The sequence below is a fragment of the Lepidothrix coronata genome, unplaced genomic scaffold (genome assembly GCF_001604755.1).
Source record: "Lepidothrix coronata isolate B3197 unplaced genomic scaffold, Lepidothrix_coronata-1.0 Scaffold98, whole genome shotgun sequence".
Lineage (NCBI taxonomy): Eukaryota > Metazoa > Chordata > Aves > Passeriformes > Pipridae > Lepidothrix > Lepidothrix coronata.
In genome coordinates this window covers 2,652,038-2,669,846 of record NW_016690278.1, presented here as the reverse complement: position 1 = coordinate 2,669,846, position 17,809 = coordinate 2,652,038, and the positions used below count along the sequence as shown (strand labels likewise).

The 17,809-nt window shown below is 34.6% G+C and overlaps 1 protein-coding gene across 1 annotated transcript in view; it reads right to left on the bottom strand.

The window, feature by feature from the left end:
• The window catches only part of SLC27A6 (solute carrier family 27 member 6), a 38,387-nt gene that overhangs the window by 3,040 nt on the left and 17,538 nt on the right, over window positions 1-17,809 (bottom strand). Inside the window, exons 5-9 of the mRNA XM_017822551.1 lie at window positions 12,093-12,287; window positions 6,097-6,187; window positions 4,325-4,523; window positions 3,661-3,758; window positions 1,547-1,677 (exon numbers count right to left, since the gene is read on the bottom strand). Coding sequence (XP_017678040.1) covers window positions 1,547-1,677; window positions 3,661-3,758; window positions 4,325-4,523; window positions 6,097-6,187; window positions 12,093-12,287 — 714 coding nt within the window. The remainder of the gene's footprint in view (window positions 1-1,546; window positions 1,678-3,660; window positions 3,759-4,324; window positions 4,524-6,096; window positions 6,188-12,092; window positions 12,288-17,809) is intronic.

Here is a 17,809-nt window from a genome sequence, read left to right as displayed (position 1 = left end):
ACAGGGCTAACGAGCTCCATCTGCCCGGGGGGCTGGGAATCGAACCCGGGTCGCAGCGGTGAGAGTCCTGCACCCTAACCACTAGACCACTAGATATATATATTATATATTATATATGCAAGCAGTCTCTGAAAAAGAAAAATTAAGTATGATGTCCAACAAAAATTTCAAAGAGCTGCTGTATCTACTCCAGGTATACCTCCAGATTGTATGTACCTGCTCTGGTTGGTCTAAGAAACATTCTGACATCTTCTAAAGTATGATTATATGTCAGATCAAGCTTAATACATTTTTAATTTCTTCCCTTGAAGTTTCACCCACTACCGTTTTTCTCGATTAATAACAGCTTTACCAACAGCAATTAATCTGTAATGCAGGCATTTAAATTTTAGTTGAAATTCCAGATACTTGATATCAATGCTACATCCAAGATTCAGATTCCTTCTGTCCAGCATAAAGGCTTTTTTGTGCATCTATATGGGAGTAAATCTAGACTAGGTTATCATAATTTCATAAACTGACTACTGCAACATTCTCAAGTCTAATCTTGCTCGTTCACATCAGAATGCTGCTGCAAAAGATATCTTCCTGGACTTATAGATAGAAATACATATATTTCAATTTCAAGGTCTTTCACAGTCTTTTCCTTTCCATTCTTTATTCTGAATCAGTATTCAGTCTCTGGTTGGCCTAGGGAACCAACTTCCATAATTTAGCTTCTCTCTTTAAATGATGATTACTTTTTTCATCTGCTCCTCAGACTTAGGAGACTCCTTCACAAGCATCCTCAAAAACATTTTTCTGTTCATCTTTATCATGATGTTTTCAAAACACTAACCAGAACTGAAGATGCTCGTCAGAGTTCAATTATTGTGATTATCAGTATTTTATGTTTTCTACGCTCCATTTTTTCCTAGCCCTATGTAATCCCCTGTATTGTATTCATATTTTTAACTCTTTGGGGGAGGGAGTATTTTTTTCCCCAAACTGGACAGTTACTAGAGGGAAGTAGTACAGAAATAGGGATGACTGATGATTACCGTGGTGACGACAATAACGTACATTTTTAATTCACCTTTTCAATTTACCTAGTATCTTTTAACATTTGTCGTTAGCTTACACAGAAAATAGCATTTGTTTTATTGTGCATGATCGATGTCTCCTGCTTTAGCTGTACTTCTTTATTCTCTCTATTCTATTGAATAAAATGGATTTTAGATTATTTTCTCCTGATGCAATTGTTCACATTTTTTAATCTGGATCTCTTTGTTTTACAATGCTCATGATTCTAATCTCCCTAAATCCTTTTGTATGATCTCCATCCTTCCTCATTTGTACAATTTCTCCTGTTTAAACATAATCTGCAAATTTACTGATTTTTTGTGTAATCCCTTTCCCAGAACTCCATTAATGAAGACAGAGAATAGGACTGGGTCTAAAACTGGGTCAAGTGATACATGAACAAGCACTTTCTGTTATTCACTTAGCCATCTCTGCGTTTAAATGATGTAGATGTTTGTATGTACAATGCAATAATGCAGCCTACCTGGACTCTTAAGAAAAGGGGACAAGCATAACTCGGTAGATAAGTCACTACTTGCTTATATGTTTGCTCCAAGTCTAATGATGTATTCTGCTTTAAAATAACAGAGGCCATTCCTGCTTTTCCTTCATGATCTGGGGAAAAAGAAGTGAGATGAGAATTTTGAGAAATGAACAAAGTTGACATTTTAGGGATGAACCTTACAAAAAAATACTGTAGTGCATTAGCAAACTGGCAGTCACGTTTCATCTTCTGAGTTTCAATAAAGATGCAAGATTGCATTCATATTTTATGTAGTATTACACATATTTGGAGATCATTCAGGTGATCAATTAAGCAATAATGCTGTAAATGAGTGTGGTGGGTAAGAGCAAATGGAGTCCCATGCTTGATATTAATCAATAAAGGGGGATAAACGTCAACACCATTCCTCTCTCAGAAACAAGAGTGATGAGCCTCTTTCCTGGATTAGCCAATTATGCTTCAATTTTAGTCTCTCTCTCTCTTGCCAGTATCTTTTCATAAAACTGTAGATCTGCAGATTGTTAACAGAGAGAGTTCTTAATTGTTTGTCTGGAAAGAGAGAGCACTTTGTGTCTTTGGGAAAGAAAAAAAATGGATAAAATATAAAAGCAATGAACTTTAGCAGTCAAAACTAACTGCACACTTTAACCATCAGCTAGTATTAACAGCAGAGATGTTCTGCCTTATCTTTGTTTTGGTTTGGTTGGTTGGTTGCTAATACTACAAAATCTGTAATGAAACTTGGTTTGTTTATCTTTTAAGTGCAATTATCGAGACACTCACATAAACTGTGTAGGTAAGCAGATAAATATTGTACAGGAAATGAGCAGCTGTCATATTTTGGATTCTGATTTTCAGACAGTCTTCTTTACTACAATCTTTCCTGCTGTATGGTTTTAAAATACAAGTAAATTACACCTTTTTCACATTTTGAACTCCTTGTGTTTACCCATGCCAACAACCAAACATCCAGCTAGCTTCTCACTCCCTTCTCCCATGGGATGGGAAGGCAGCAGAAGGGAAAGCAAGACGTAGCTATCAAGATAATGGCAGTTTAATAGGGAAAGCAAGAGTTACAGGCACAAGCAAAGCAACAGCAGGACATCATTCGACGTTTCTCATCATCAGGCAGATGTCCTGCTACTTCCTATAGGGCAAGCCTCACTCAGAGCATACAGTGGCTGTTTGGGAAGACAAAACGCCACAGCCACAAATGTCCACTTCCTTTCCTCCAGTTTTTATAACTAAGCATGGCATTGTATGATATGGAATATCCTTTTGGTTAGTTTCGGCCCACTCTCCCATCTACATCTGCTCCCAAAAGTCCTTGCCAATCCCCAGTGTACTTGCTGCAGGGAGAAAGCCTGGCACAGTGCAAGTTTTGGTCAGTGGTAGCCAAGCACTGGTAAGTTATCAACACTGTTTTAGCCACCAGTGCAAAGCACAGCACCATACAGACTCCTATACAGAAACTTATTTTTATGCCAGCAAGAACCTAGTATACATTTTTTAAAAAGATTTAACATGAATAAGAATCGAGCCCATAAGATCTCATGAAAAATAACAAAACAAAACAATAATTATTAAAAATAAATTAATGGGTTTTTTCTTAATAATTTATTTACTTTACTCTTTGTATTCTTTTTCGCTTTGTCCTTGGTTTTGTAATATTAATTGTTTACAGTTATTTTATGAGGCTAAGTGAAAGGTGAATTCATACATTTTCCTTTAGAGTTACTTTATTCTTACCTTGTTGACATTTTATTTGGACACAGGGATGTCTGGATTTTCCACAGGTGTGAATTTAATAAATCTTAAATTTAGGTTATGTAGCTCTCACAAATTCATGCATGATAGCTTTTCAAAAATACACATAACTGCATACAAATAAAAATGCATGATTCACTGGTTCATTCACAATCTGGTGGTATTTCATTACCTGCATTTACACTTTAACTAGGTATTAAACAGATGACTCAATCAAAAGTGATTCATGGGTTTAAAATATGAAATCAAAATATGAAATCATAACCCAAGTTTTGAGGGTTAACAACTAACCTAGGAGAAGAAACACATACAACTAAAGCTTTTACCTGGCACAGACACACCATACACATTCGCTTCTTGTATGAAGTCCAGCATTACAAGGACATCAGAAACTTCTGTAGTTGCAACGTTCTCCCCTTTCCATCTAAAATGTGAAAAAAATAATCCCGTGGAAACACATGGACACCTCCTCTTTAAAAAGCATTGACTTCAGTAGAAGCTCCATTCATTTCAGAATAACACCACCTTAGATTTTTCACACTTGTCACATTGTTGTATTGATCTGATCACCAGATCATGTTGCAATTCAAATGTTACTGGGTATTAGAATCACTATACGGGACACTGAAAGTTTAAAACAATTGTTTCCAAAATTTTTACATGTATTTAAATGTATCATCTCTACTATTTGATACGTTTTTCTCCACATCAGTATCCAACTTGCTTGGTCACAGCAAAACCATCACTAGTTATATGCTTATGGAAAGGAGTGTCCAAAGAGCTGGAAGTCCTACAAAACCTTCTGAAAATGAGCTATTCAAATACAGAGGAATACTTGTGACCAAATTAAGCCCCTATCATCCACTTCAGGATCATTATAAACTACATCACAATATAATAAACTGAACACTTGTGGTCAAAAACAAATATAACAGTATTATTCTATTCTGTATATTTTTAATGAAATGTGAAAAGAAACAATAATTATACCTGAAGGTATCTCCAATCCTGTCCCAAAAATATAGAAAATTGTCATGATCTTGAACCATTAGATCTCCAGTATTAAAATAAAGATCTCCCTTCTTAAATACATCACAGAGTAATTTCTTTTCTGTGTGTCTCTTATTGCCAGCGTAACCAAAGAAGGGGTTCTTCGCATTGACTTTGGAAATGAGAAGACCAGCCTCACCTATACAGAGAAGTTAAAAGAATATAAACCTAAGGTATCACTGGAAATTTCCTGTATTTAACCTTAATATTACTTACAATATTGTTCACTGAAATTCTGAGTCATTTGTACTTCTTCCTAATGACTCATCAGTTTTCTCCCAGAACTGTCAGCTATCATTTGTAAGCTCACTAATAGGTTTATTGTCCTCCCAAAGTGCACAATTCAAGTTCATATTATGTCTCACTCCCCACATCTTACTGATTTTCCAATGATGAGTCTCAGCTTCATCAGCTTCCTACTGAAAAACTGGTGTTAATAAAAAGTAGGTGCTCAACCCAGCCATTAAGTCCCTATTTAGTCTCCTTTCAGAAGTTCTGAGAACACTTCTTTAAAATATTCATTAAAGTGATAAAGCATCATCATTTTACTTTTTGGAGTAAAATATGAAAGTTTTAATACAATTTTTTTTTCTCAAAAAATAAGGAGAGACAGAGAAAGGAATATCCTATTAGGCATGCAGTGTATCAAGGTATTAGTTTGCTTAAAGTGGAATAATTGTAGGAAATAACCTTTTGGGAGCAAGTTGTGAAGAGTAAAGCTTGAGAGTTACATTACTTTGTATCAGAGACAAAAAATGAAAATATAAAAAAAATGCTTCTGGAAATATGCATAACTTTTAAGACTTCTTCCTCATAAAATACCTGTGCCTGTTTTCCAAAAATTGGTAGTGGTTAAAGTGGAAGTATTTGGTTCACTGGCAGTGTCACTGCAGCCATGGTGCTCTGAAGACACAGGGCATGGGTGAGACAAAGACTATAGACAGAGATAATGCTTTTTATTAGTCTGAGTGGCATGTGTTCCCTTAACAGCTCAGTCTGACATCCCTAGAGATAAATTCCTATAAAATTTCATGTTTCAGGGACTTATTTTCTTCTCCTTTGAAAAATCTGCTTCAACTCCCTGTTAAAACTGTCTGCCTGACCTTTAATATTACTTCTTCTTGCTTCAGTTTCAGCTATTACCTTCCTATAGTTCAAGAGATGTTTCAGTATCTAATGAACACTTTGAAAAATGGTATAACCGTGACGTATCATATATTTGATAGGCATTTTGAAGACATCTATAATCAAATAATTTTGTTGTTATTTTGCTGTTAGTTTTTTTTTTAATTATTAAGCTGAATCACATCACTTAGTCAGAAACAATCTCTCATCGAAAAACATTTGCTCTAATCCACCAGTGTTTCCTGTAGATCTCTTTGGCAACCATCTCCCTATGCTAAACTCCTTTTAAAAACACAGATGTCACTATCTACGTATTCAAAGATAATAATATCATACCATCACTTTTGAACATCACTGTTCTGTGAATGTATCCAAAGACCTCCTGGGTTCTTCTGGTATCAGCACTGGTATGTTTAATGATGCTTTGTCTTAGATCAAAAATCATATTGCTTTTATTTTCAGAGCAAAGAGTAATAGCTGTTGTTGGCATATTGCATTAACATGATAGCAAGACTCCTTTAAAAATTCTCTGGAGTGTTTCTATTAAAATCAATAGGCCATAATACCCTGTTAATATAAACACTTACCTTTCTTAACTTTTTCACACCAACCGTGCTTATTTCTAATTGGTTCATCTTTTTGGAAATCATACTTGATTAAATCAAATGGGAAAAAAAGCTAAAAAAGGGAAAAAGTCATCGGTTATTTATCTACACAGTGACATCTGGTGGCAGCAAATATAAGCTGTATACAACCTGTACTCCAGTCTTCCTCATCTAAAAGGAGAACGCAGTTTCATTTCAAACTAAAAATACTCTGCATGTAAACTTACGCCACTTCCTGGAGTTAAGCAAAATCAAAACATTTTTATAAATGAAGACAAGAACTGTCCTTTCGTCAGTTTTCTTACAAGTAAGTTATGGGATCCACATTATCAGTGGAAAAGCCTACACTAGTCAGGATAATAGACGCATATCTGGTACTTAAGTGAATTTAGTGGTGGTGACTGATATGTTTTTGGGGTCCTCTGGCACTGAAAACAGCTGGCAAAGCAAAGGCCTAAATCTCCTCACAAAGGGAAACCTGCTTCCCACTGGGCTTTACCCTTGCTTAGCTATCCTCAGTTCTTCCCTCATGCTTTCTCAGGCAGGTGTATAGTGGTGGAAAGTGAAGACCAGCAGAAGGATTTATACTCCTGTGGCTCCAAGGAAGCTGAAGGAGAGGACAAGATACTCTAATCAAAACTAGAAATTGCAATTGGGGTTTTTTTCCTCAAATATACAGCATTTGACTCTTATTTTGCTTCATTTTTTCTACTGTGATAAAAATCCAAGTTGAATAAGAGACACTGACTGATACCACATGCCTGATACTATTTGGACCACTGTGTTTGCAGTTATTATTCTAAGGAAATAGTTTGCCCAGTTTGGGATTCTGTTTTCCTTTTTCATAAAGGAATGTATCAGCAATATTTAACACCTAGTCAAACCAAAGGTATGTAATTATCTTCTCCTGGAGAAATCTTGGCCACCAGGGAAACAATTTTATAAAACATATGAATGTACACTTGCACTCTTCACAATAAAGAAATGCAGTATAATTTAAGGACAGTTTTATGAAAGTGAATGAAGTAAAGAGTAGGATGCTAAAACATAAATCTCTTTGCTTTTCTGCAACTAATTCGGAAGAAGAGTCGTGTATTTGCTTTACCCTAATTTGAAATGTTGTCGTAACTATATAAAATACTTTTGTTTTCAAGAAAGTCTGAATAAATAGCAACTTGAATCAAACATTAATCCCACAAATTCAGTCTCATCTGGAAAAAACTGTTTCTCTGAGTCTTTTCAATGTGTTTTCCTTCCACTCTAAGCCTGAATCAAAAAGATATTTTTAACAGTTGATCAAAGGAAAAAGGTCATAGCTTGCAAAATAAAGTAATGATTCAAGAATGGGACACAATTTCCATGAAGTGAATGGTAATTTTTTTAATTAACCTCAGACTATAGGCATTTACCAAAGTCAAGAGTCTAAGAACCAGAAAGTTTGCCTCAATTAGAAAATAGTTGTGTTATCCTTGAGGATCAGAATAAGAGTAATTTTTTTCTTATGATCTTTTCTTATGGATGCCTACATTTAAATGCTGCTCTTTTTTGCTTTCTTTTTTTTTTACATTGACATTACTTTAATACATTTCATATGACAGGCCAAATGCAATGAATATTATAAATAATAAAAGTGAAATTGTATAAAATGAAGTGTTATTTTGTTTTTGTGTTTTATTAGAATAGCTTAAAATAATGCATCATACAGAGTAGTATGTTGACAAGATACAGCAATTGAGTGAAGGAATAAGGAATTATTTTAAGTTGCTATAAACACTTAGAAACTGTAATTTATTATCTAAGATCATCTAAAAACTGTTAAGACTTTTACTATATATGACTATACTGTGTTGATGTATACAACTTTCAGTGCCTACAACTTTAGAGTATTAACTAGGCCTATTTCAGTTAGGTTTTCAAAATAATACTTGTGCAAACACATAATTAAAAGAAAATACCATGTATTGTATTAGATATGCATAATGAGATCATATAAACTCTGTGCAAACAACTGTGTCTGTGCAAAGGTCTTTTCCAAGCTAAAACATTCTATGATTCTAAGCTTGCTTTTCATATTAAATATTAGAAAATGAAAGCTCCACTGCAAAGTATTTAGTCTGGGCACAGACTTACATTTGGTTCACCTCATTATTTAAAATTTAATAGGGAAGAAGACCTGAGCTGTTGAAGCATTACCATATTATTTTCACAGACTACTGCATGCAATATTCATCATTTTAATCTCCATTTTACTGCCTGAAGCACCACATAAATGTAGCAAACAAAAAGCATAATTTAGCTAGCGGAAATTTAAAATGAGTTAATCTGCAACATTATTGTCTATTACTGTGCTGTCTGGATGTTACCTAATAACAGCTTTCTCCCCCTCCTTTTCTTTTTTTTTTTAATTGACTGGAAATATGTGAGTTTAAATAATGATTTGAAAATAATTTTGAAATTCCTAAAGCTTCAATTTACAGTGAATGCTCACAGAGCCTTTTTCAGAAAATAAAGATCACAAGCTACTGCTTTTTATTACTTATTTGTTTTAGAGATTAAATATTGTTGAATTCTCTGGAAGAATATCTGTTTATAAAACAAAGCATTACATGTACTAGATTTAGTTTCAAGCGTCTTTAAAAACTGAAATTTAAGAAAAAAAATTCTGGAGCATAATATCTTAGAGATGTTTTTTAAAATATACTTGTAATGCCTTATGTATGCTGTAAAGAGTAGATCCATATGTCCCCCACGTAGTTTTGTTAGCCAATGTAAACAAAAGCAAGGAAAAAACCCTTTTAAGTTATGATTGATATTAACTGAATCGCCACATATGATATGTATTGTAATACACTTGTAGTACCTTAGACTATTTTAGCTCAAAACTGGTCAAAAGAGCAGAAACAACAGTAATTTTCATTGGCCAAAGCACTTAGGAGCTGCCGGTGCTTAGATTCACACCTGCCAATATTCTTGCTGTGAATCCAGTTTTCCAGGGTCTTAAAATTTTTTTAATGCTAACTTTGTTTACATTTAAACTAAACAGTAAACATTTAAACAAAAAAGTATCTCTTCCGCCACTTCTATGACTGCATGAAGAAATTGCATGATACTAATTCTGCATTGCTGTGGGAAAGACATTTTATGTGTTGAAGTTATTTAAAATTTGTTACAAGATTTAAATGTTTCTCAGCTCAAAGCTGATTTTGATCTATAGAGTTTTGAATAAGAGATTTAGATTGCTGTGATAGTTTGAATACGCTTAAGTTCATGAAAAATTACGTTTACAAATACAGTTTATTACTATTTTTTTTGTTTTTACATGTTGATATTCAGGTGTACTTGCCGTGGTTTATTTTTAGCCCTTCTTGTAAGCTTCCTCAGATCTCATTAATCCCAGGCTCCCTTGTTGTCTGCCATCACTCAGAATTTATTTTAGTATAAGAAAGGGATTTATATATACATATGATGGACATGACTGAGGGCCTTAGATATTTTTTCCATATCACATTTTTAAAAGTACACATATAAGGTATCTCATACATAACAAAATTGATTAATATTAACTAAATATGTCAGATGTTAAGATTAAACAGTAGTTTATTACATTATGATGTTAATCTATGCACTATCTTCTTTGCAAAACATTTTAAGTTTTACAAGATAAAAAGCTACTCAGAGGCTTCTACTCTTCTTTTTGCTGACTCTATATAAACATTGATTTATTCATATACCAAGGGAAGCTTTCAAGCACATGAACCAATCCCTCTTATATAAAGAACATAGTGTGAAAATAAACAAGTGCAAACAAGAGCACTGCTTCTAGTTATAAACACAGTGACTTACTGGATGTCTGGCAACTGCTATAGCATTCATCTCTTTCTTCCTATTAACTTATGTCTCTCAATTTTTTATGAAAATAAAAGTGTTCTGTAGAACCCTAATTTTATCACATTTATTTGTCCCCAAACTTTGGCAGTAAAAGAAAGAGAACAGCTACACTCCAGAATTCATTGTTTAATAATCTGCAACACATAAAATGTATTTAACAAAAAACACAAATTCCTTGAATAGGTAAAAACTAACTTACCTATAGCATCAAAATACATATTTAGTTTGTGTCACGTGAAAAACCCACATACTACTTGATTAAAAATACAGATAATTAAATAAATATATAGGTAGTTTCAAGTCTAATCCTTTATCTGCTGTAACCTTTACATGGTATTTCCAAAAGGTTTATGACAAAACTCTGCCAAAAGTTCTGCAATACCAAAACCAAGTTAACTCAGGTTTGGAACATAAGAAATTTCATAATATTATAAGACATGTGATTTAGAAAACTCTGAAACAAAAATTAACATCAACTCTAAGGTTCCTGGCTCACCTACTACTCCCTAAATTCCAGACTCCTGATTTCCTGTAGTGGATCTGTACCCTTCTAGAGATACCCATCAGCATCAGAGGGCCACCATGCATGCTACAGAGCATCAGACGTGGGGCAGAGAGTCAGTGGAGTCATCTGCTTAAATTCCTGAGCTCTCAATGGTTTCTGAAAAACCCACTAGCTCCTGTGGTGCTTTTCTGAGTGTTTCCATGTTCCTCCCTGCAGTCTGAGTTCCCAGACCAGAAGTGAAGAATTCCTCTGGCCCCAGCTCGTGAAGCAGTCTGTGGTGACTGTCCTGTGGTGATGCTGTAGTGAAGTTGTGGACCCTGAAACATAGGCTGCCTAGGAACCTACCTGCACATCTCGAGAAGATACCTCTGATGTATTTACAAACAATGGTTTTACAGTATTCTCTGAAAATAATGTTGTCAGGACTTTTTGCTATCAATTTCTCCTCAGGAGCACAGATGTCACTTAAGTCAGCAGGACTTGTATATATGGATAGGTATCTCAGTCAATTTAAAATTCTAGGCAATGCATGTAGTACTATCCATTTCAAGAAGGGTAAAAACTGGCATAAACAACAACAAAATGTTAAATATGTAGTCTCCTTGCAAAAAGCCTTGCTAAATATTCTTTCATATTATTAGCTAAAGCTTGGGACACACATTACTTAGGGACTTCTCAAACCATTTAAAAGATTGTACTAATAGGACCAAAAAGAAAAAAAAATCTATCTGTGAACTTCAAGTTGAAATAATTTCTGCATTTATTCAGAGGGATGAAGGAAAAGTCACCATGTGTAGTATAAATAATACATAATCCTTCTCTCCAAGACATATGACTGCTGTTTTCAAGGCTAATGAAACACAGAAGGGCTTTTTTTTCTAGTTTTAGTACCCTAGAACACACCAAACACATTTAGCAGATGGGAAACGAAGGGGCACAGCATTTTAAAATTTATAATCTTGGCAACTATGTCACAATTACTCAATAATATATGTATTGTATTATCTTTGACATTTCTGTATAATGATACAGCATAGATGTAGTTTGAGTTACTTGTTTTTAATGACACCTAGGTATAAAATATCTATTAAAGTTATATCTATATGCTACTGTATTTTAATTACTATTATTTTCCAATTATGACAAATATTTACATAGCAATATGCAATATAAATATTCTATCTGAAAACATCTTTAAATATAATCTGTAGAAAAACAAGTCAGAATAGGACATTTGTATGCTTATTTTACATGTGATGAGTTCTTAGGTACTGAAACAAATTCAACTTTCTCTTTTGTCCTCTAATGTAGTAGAGATTTGAAATTATAACTTGGAACCTACTCAGAACTGTCAGAAGAGACCAAGGCCTTTTTGACCCTGGTGAACTCTAAGAAAAACTGTTACTGCTGAAAATATAACTGGGGTAGGCACCCAGATATTATGGAGAGTCGACTAAACTTGCATTAACTGTCTTAAAAAATTTACCTTGGATTTATGACTGTAGTCCCATGTCCCAGCATCAAACTGAGAAACGCAATTTTTCAGCACTACTTTTAACCAAGTAAAATGTAAATAAAGAGTCACCTTATAAAAGAAATTGGTGCGTCCAACAGATCCGATTTTTCCGGTGTGGTTCATGAAACAAATGTTTCCTTCAGTAGCACCATAAAACTCACAGATCTTAACAGCACCAAATCTGTCTAAAAATTCCCTCCATACATCATTTCTTACTCCATTTCCAACTGCTAGTCGGACTTTGTGATTTTTTTCTCCTTCCTTCTGTAAAAAAAAAAAAAAGAAAGAAAATTAAAATATAGTATACTGATAACTGCATTTAACTGTTGCATGTCTTGTGGGGAAAGTGTACTTTCTTTAGAATATATCAAGTATAAACAACAAAAAGAAAAGAAAACAACAACCAAGAAGTTAAATAAAGCTGGCATGGCTGGCATACAGCTACAACATAGCAAGCTGCAATCAAAAACCTATTATCTCGCTGAGCAAACAAATTATTTCCTGAATAATGGCTACAATGATTTATATAAATGCTTCCATATTTTCAAAATTGTCTTGTCTCAGTCTATTTCTACCCAGAGGAATTAGAAAACTGGGAAGAACAGAGAAAGGCAGGAATTATTTCTGTCGTGGGATTAAAGTCAGAAGAGATGAATAGTTACTTTCTTCTGTCTTCAGACTGATTATGAGAAACAATCAGATTTCACACACTTGTAATATCTGTTCCTTCCCACACATTGTGTATGAGTCATCTTCTGTATTTTTTTCAACAGTAAGACTTGCAAAATTTTGTTCAGTGTTACTGGGAATACATTATTTCCTAGTGATCTTGAGACTTTTTGTCAGCTCCCATGTTTATCACAACAAACATAACAGAATGCATCCAGTTCAGTAAAATGCTCTAATTTTATTAATACATTTCCAAACATTTAGATTGCATGGACCACCTTTAAAATACAATCAGACTTAAGATGAAGTACCAGAAGGCAAAACATCTAAACTGTTGCTTTGGTTTGTTTGGGGGTTTTTATTTACACCTATTTTAAAATAAGACTCCCTTTGTAATTATTGCAAGTGGCAATACAGAATGCTCTAGAAGGGAGATGGCACAAAATAAATATAGGTACAGTTTGTTACCACACAGCTTTAGAACTGCATAGCACTCTGGTACTGCATCACTGTCTGTATATAGCTCTATCTATGTACACTTATGTATATATGTATGCAAACACCCCTCTGTATACAAATGCACACATATGCACATATTGACATTCTTTACACATATATGTTTCTATAGATATATACATGCTCACATATATATATATATCACAGAAAGAGTCACTATTTTCTATTCTTCTATTTCTAGTTTCCCTCCCCTCCCCGACTCTAGTCGAGTATGAAATTACTTATGTCTCTATAGTAAAAATCCATTTTAGCATCTTTAATCTCACACAGAAGCACAGCTAATTATTTTTGTGAAGAGATCTGGTCAGCTGAGTGAAACAGGAATCTTTTAAGTATTTTGGCTGTTAAAAGCAGTAAAGCTTCTTCTGAGTATATAGACAATCCTCAGAGGATTATGTCTTGGACAAATCAAATTTTTCAAGAGAATGTAAATTTTGACTTCTATTACAAAAACTAGAAGCACTAAGACCAACAGAAAAAATCACAAAGACCAACTAAGTTTTTTTCTTTCCTCTTCAAAACCAGTAACTCATAGAAAGAGAAACAATTTCTTTGTTGAACTTCAGAATCTTCCTTCTGCAAATTAAGTCCTCTTGCTGTAATTCAGCAAAGAATGCACCTATTTCACTAGGTGCAGATAGCTGTTGGCACATTACAATCTGAGACACTATCCTGCACTGTTACCTCAAAACTACATCACTCACCAGCCTCCGTTGGTCACTAACCATTCTGTTTTTACAATAACACATTTCTTCCTTTTTCCCTTCCCCTCTTCTGTCTTATTTTAGATGTGAAAGTAATTTCTAAACACAGAAGCACAGACTTCACTGACTTCCTGCTAAATCGTTATTAACAAGTGCTGCATTACATAGCAAAATGAATCTGACATGGACATAGCCTGGAACAAAGTGGTTTGTTTGTTTGTTTGTTTTTTATCTTCAGATACGATATCACAGTGCAACAGTGTAGGTTTTCATTTCCTTGAAAACCTCTGTTACATTACACATTCAAAGTCATTATACTGTCATTGAACAACAAAGGTATTCCTATTTTTTAAGAGAAAGTATTTCAGTGTTACTTTGAACTTAATGTGGAAAGCTTTTGACTCTTCTTTTTCCCAAAAAAATTGTCCATCATTTTTAGGGTATTCTGTCAGCTGAACTTAAAACTTTTGAATTTTCCTTACAGTTTCAATGCTAAACTGAAATGAACATGACTATAGCTGAACTGCAGTTATCCCTTGCTGATGCCACTATATTATTCAAATATACTGATTCTGCTAAAATATAAAAAACAGCTCAAAAGATACTTTCAAGGAAATCCTTTGTTCCACAATGAACAGAAGAGACAAACATGTGCTTATACACACACACAGTAATTGAGACTTTCACCAGGCTAGGAACATTCAAAACCTCTAGAGACGAAGCTAATAAAAAGGTGATTTTTCTTCTATTATTTTAAGAAAAATAAAAGACAGCTGTTTGCTGGAGAACAAACTAGGATGAACTAGAAATTTGTTTTTCTCCCCAAAAGAACAAATACCTCATTATTTATAAGTGCAGTAATTTCAATTCTTCATGTTGCCCTGTCTGGTTTATATTAATACAGTACAAAGTAGTTTCTCTAGTGGAAAACATGCAGAGTAGACCTGACAGGCCAGCATCCTGCTTTGCTTGCGGTGTTAACACCTATCAACAACATCAAATGTTGATAAAATAACGTGTGACCACTGCCTCACTTTAGACAGGGATGCTCATTCCTTTTGCAAATATACAAAGAAGGTATATGATGTCACCAAGAACTTGATCACAGAAGGCAAATTTTCCTAAAAGGGAGGGCAGTAATTTCCTTTCTCACAGCTACTGTAAGTTTTCTGTCAGATTGCATTGCTGCAACTGCCAAAGTTGTGACTTAGTCAGCTTCACACAGTTGTACCTATCTGTTGATGTAAGACTCCCTGAAGAGTACTTCAGGGATTTCTGGAGAAGACATTAAAACTGTCACTCATTTAGCAGTCTTTCAACTGTAAGAATGGAAATGATATGTAATTTAATCTCCGAGCAGGTTTAATAACTATGAAGAAAAATGTTACGATGAGGGAAACTTTAAGCAGTGAGTTTTACTTACATTAGTTTTACATGTAACTAAATCAGTACAGCTATATTTTACCTATTTTTATCTAAAATTTTTCACAACTAATATATGACATTAATTCATATGAGCTTTACACATAACTAACTTTCAATGGAAAGTGAACTGCATCTTCACATGTATTATTGTCCAGATTACTGCCAGAGTCCAGATCTAGGGCAGGCGTGTTGGTATCCATGGGCACTGTGGCTGAGTATTTTAGGCAGTAAATAAAATGCTACCGGGAAGGGAAGGGAAGGAAAAGGGATGACAATTCCAACAAACTGTAGAAACATGGTTGAGTGATGCAGGCTTAGGCTGTCCTAATGGAAAAAGAAATAAAATAACTATGCAGGAACTTACGCTTTAAACTGTCTAGACCAAATAGTCATGCTTTGAAGTTCTGCCATGTTCAGATGGCATTTCATCATCTAGCTTCTTTTTGGTGCAATTGATAGAATTAGAGGAGTAGGAGGAATTCCAAGGGGTCACCTAGTACACATGTCTCCTGGGAGATAAGCTTTGCTATCCTTGTGCCATTCTGGACACCTGAAGGAGCTGTGGCACATCAGCCAGATACTCAGCAGCAGCTGGTCTGCAGCAATTGTCTGCATGCATATTCTTAGCCTGCTGCAAAAGCACAGTACTAAGTTAACACTTCCTACACTAAAAGCTGTGTTTCCTCGCAATACCTCATTTACAAAGGACTCAGTGCCTTGCCCTGGTAAGCTATCACCAATAAGTTAAACAGTGTGTGTCCTGTGATAATTCGACCATGATTTGTGTTTCTGAACGCAATTAATAGCTCTCTACAGATAACTAGGACAATGGATTTTAGAATAACAGAAAATGGTAACATCTTTCCAAGGTTTTTTAAAATGTCCATTTATTTATTTTCCTGCACTATGATTTTGTTTTCTTACAGGGTGATTCTGAAATAAAATGGGGGTTCAGTCTACATTCACTTATTTCTAACAGTAAAGGTGAAACACTGTTTCAATGCCTTTTTTGCATTGAAATCAATCCATCAATTAGCAAGAACTGTTCCTACAGTACACCTGGATTTCTCTTCCATTCATTCTGCTAAGTTCTTTGAACTATGTGCCAAACATCTGCATGCATCATAAATCATTTCTGACACCATATGTCTCCATTCTGTGTGCTTGTTTCTTTTGTATATTAATTAATTGACAAGTCAGGATCTGCCTTATCACATTAAATACCACATACTTGGAATTTTTCATCTGCCAGTCTTTCCTCCATAAGTGTTCTTTGTAAACTATTTGGACTATCTATGCGATTAAGTTGTTGATAAAAGCCTTTTAGAGTGCTATCAACAGTGTACTACTGGTCCAGGAAGGATTCATGACTGCAGCTGTATAAAAATGTGCTTAGCAGCTGCTTTAAAATAATACAAGAAGATGTGTTCATTGTCCTACTTCTACTGTTTCTGCCAAAGGAAAAGCCAAATGGAGAGAAGCAAAGACAATTCAAGAAAAGGAGGCATGAAATGTCTCTACCATGGCCTTGATGAAACTGAAAGCAATCTCAGGGCCTGAGAAATAGAAACAGGTGTTAAATATAAAATATGATAAGACTCACGACACAAGATTTGCATTCATGTATTTACAAAAAATGTATGTAACAACATGTTCACCAATCCTCTGTTGACACGCTAGCCCTGAAAAAGGGGCATTAGGTAGTTTATTAAACTATATGGGGGATATCCCACTGTTACAGGTGTAATAAATTCTACAAGATGCATCTCTACCTTCACTTTTCAGCAATGCCTAATTATAAACTGCAACTAGATTTTTTTTGAGCAAAACATATACCCAAACTTAAAAATACAAATAACAGAAAACAGGAAGTGTAGAGAAGAGATGCACCATAAGAAAGGAACAGGAATTGTAGGAACAGGACACATCCTTCTAAATCTGAAAGTGGTTGCTTGCTATTTAGCACAGCTCACTCTCACCACATTTCTATTAATCAATCTCCTGATAATCTAATGGGATTAGACTCTAAAAGAAGCTTTCTTCCTTTAGATCTTCTCATAGAAAGGTTTTATTTAGCTTCCATTTCCTCAGAAAATATCTACCAACAAAAAAAAGTCACCTTTGTCTTGTGTTCCACCCATTAATATGAAGTAGATTTTTGTACTTTTGGTTATTGCCCCTGGAGCACACTAGTCAAAACAAATTACACAAAACTTTTCAAAGGTCAATTCAGAGAACTAAAGCATGCACTGATTATTTCTTGCATGTCATATTGCACACAGTATTCTGTGAGCAATATGAAGCTTCCCTTTGTTGAAGCATGGTTGTGATTACCAGGACATTTTCTGCATGACTCCACTAGTTTAACCCAAAAGATGAGTATCTAGGAAAAACTGGAAGGTGGAAGGAAGGAAATTGGTCAAAGTTGTGTGACCAATGAGTCTTAAAGACTCAAGAAAGTCTTGAGCCACC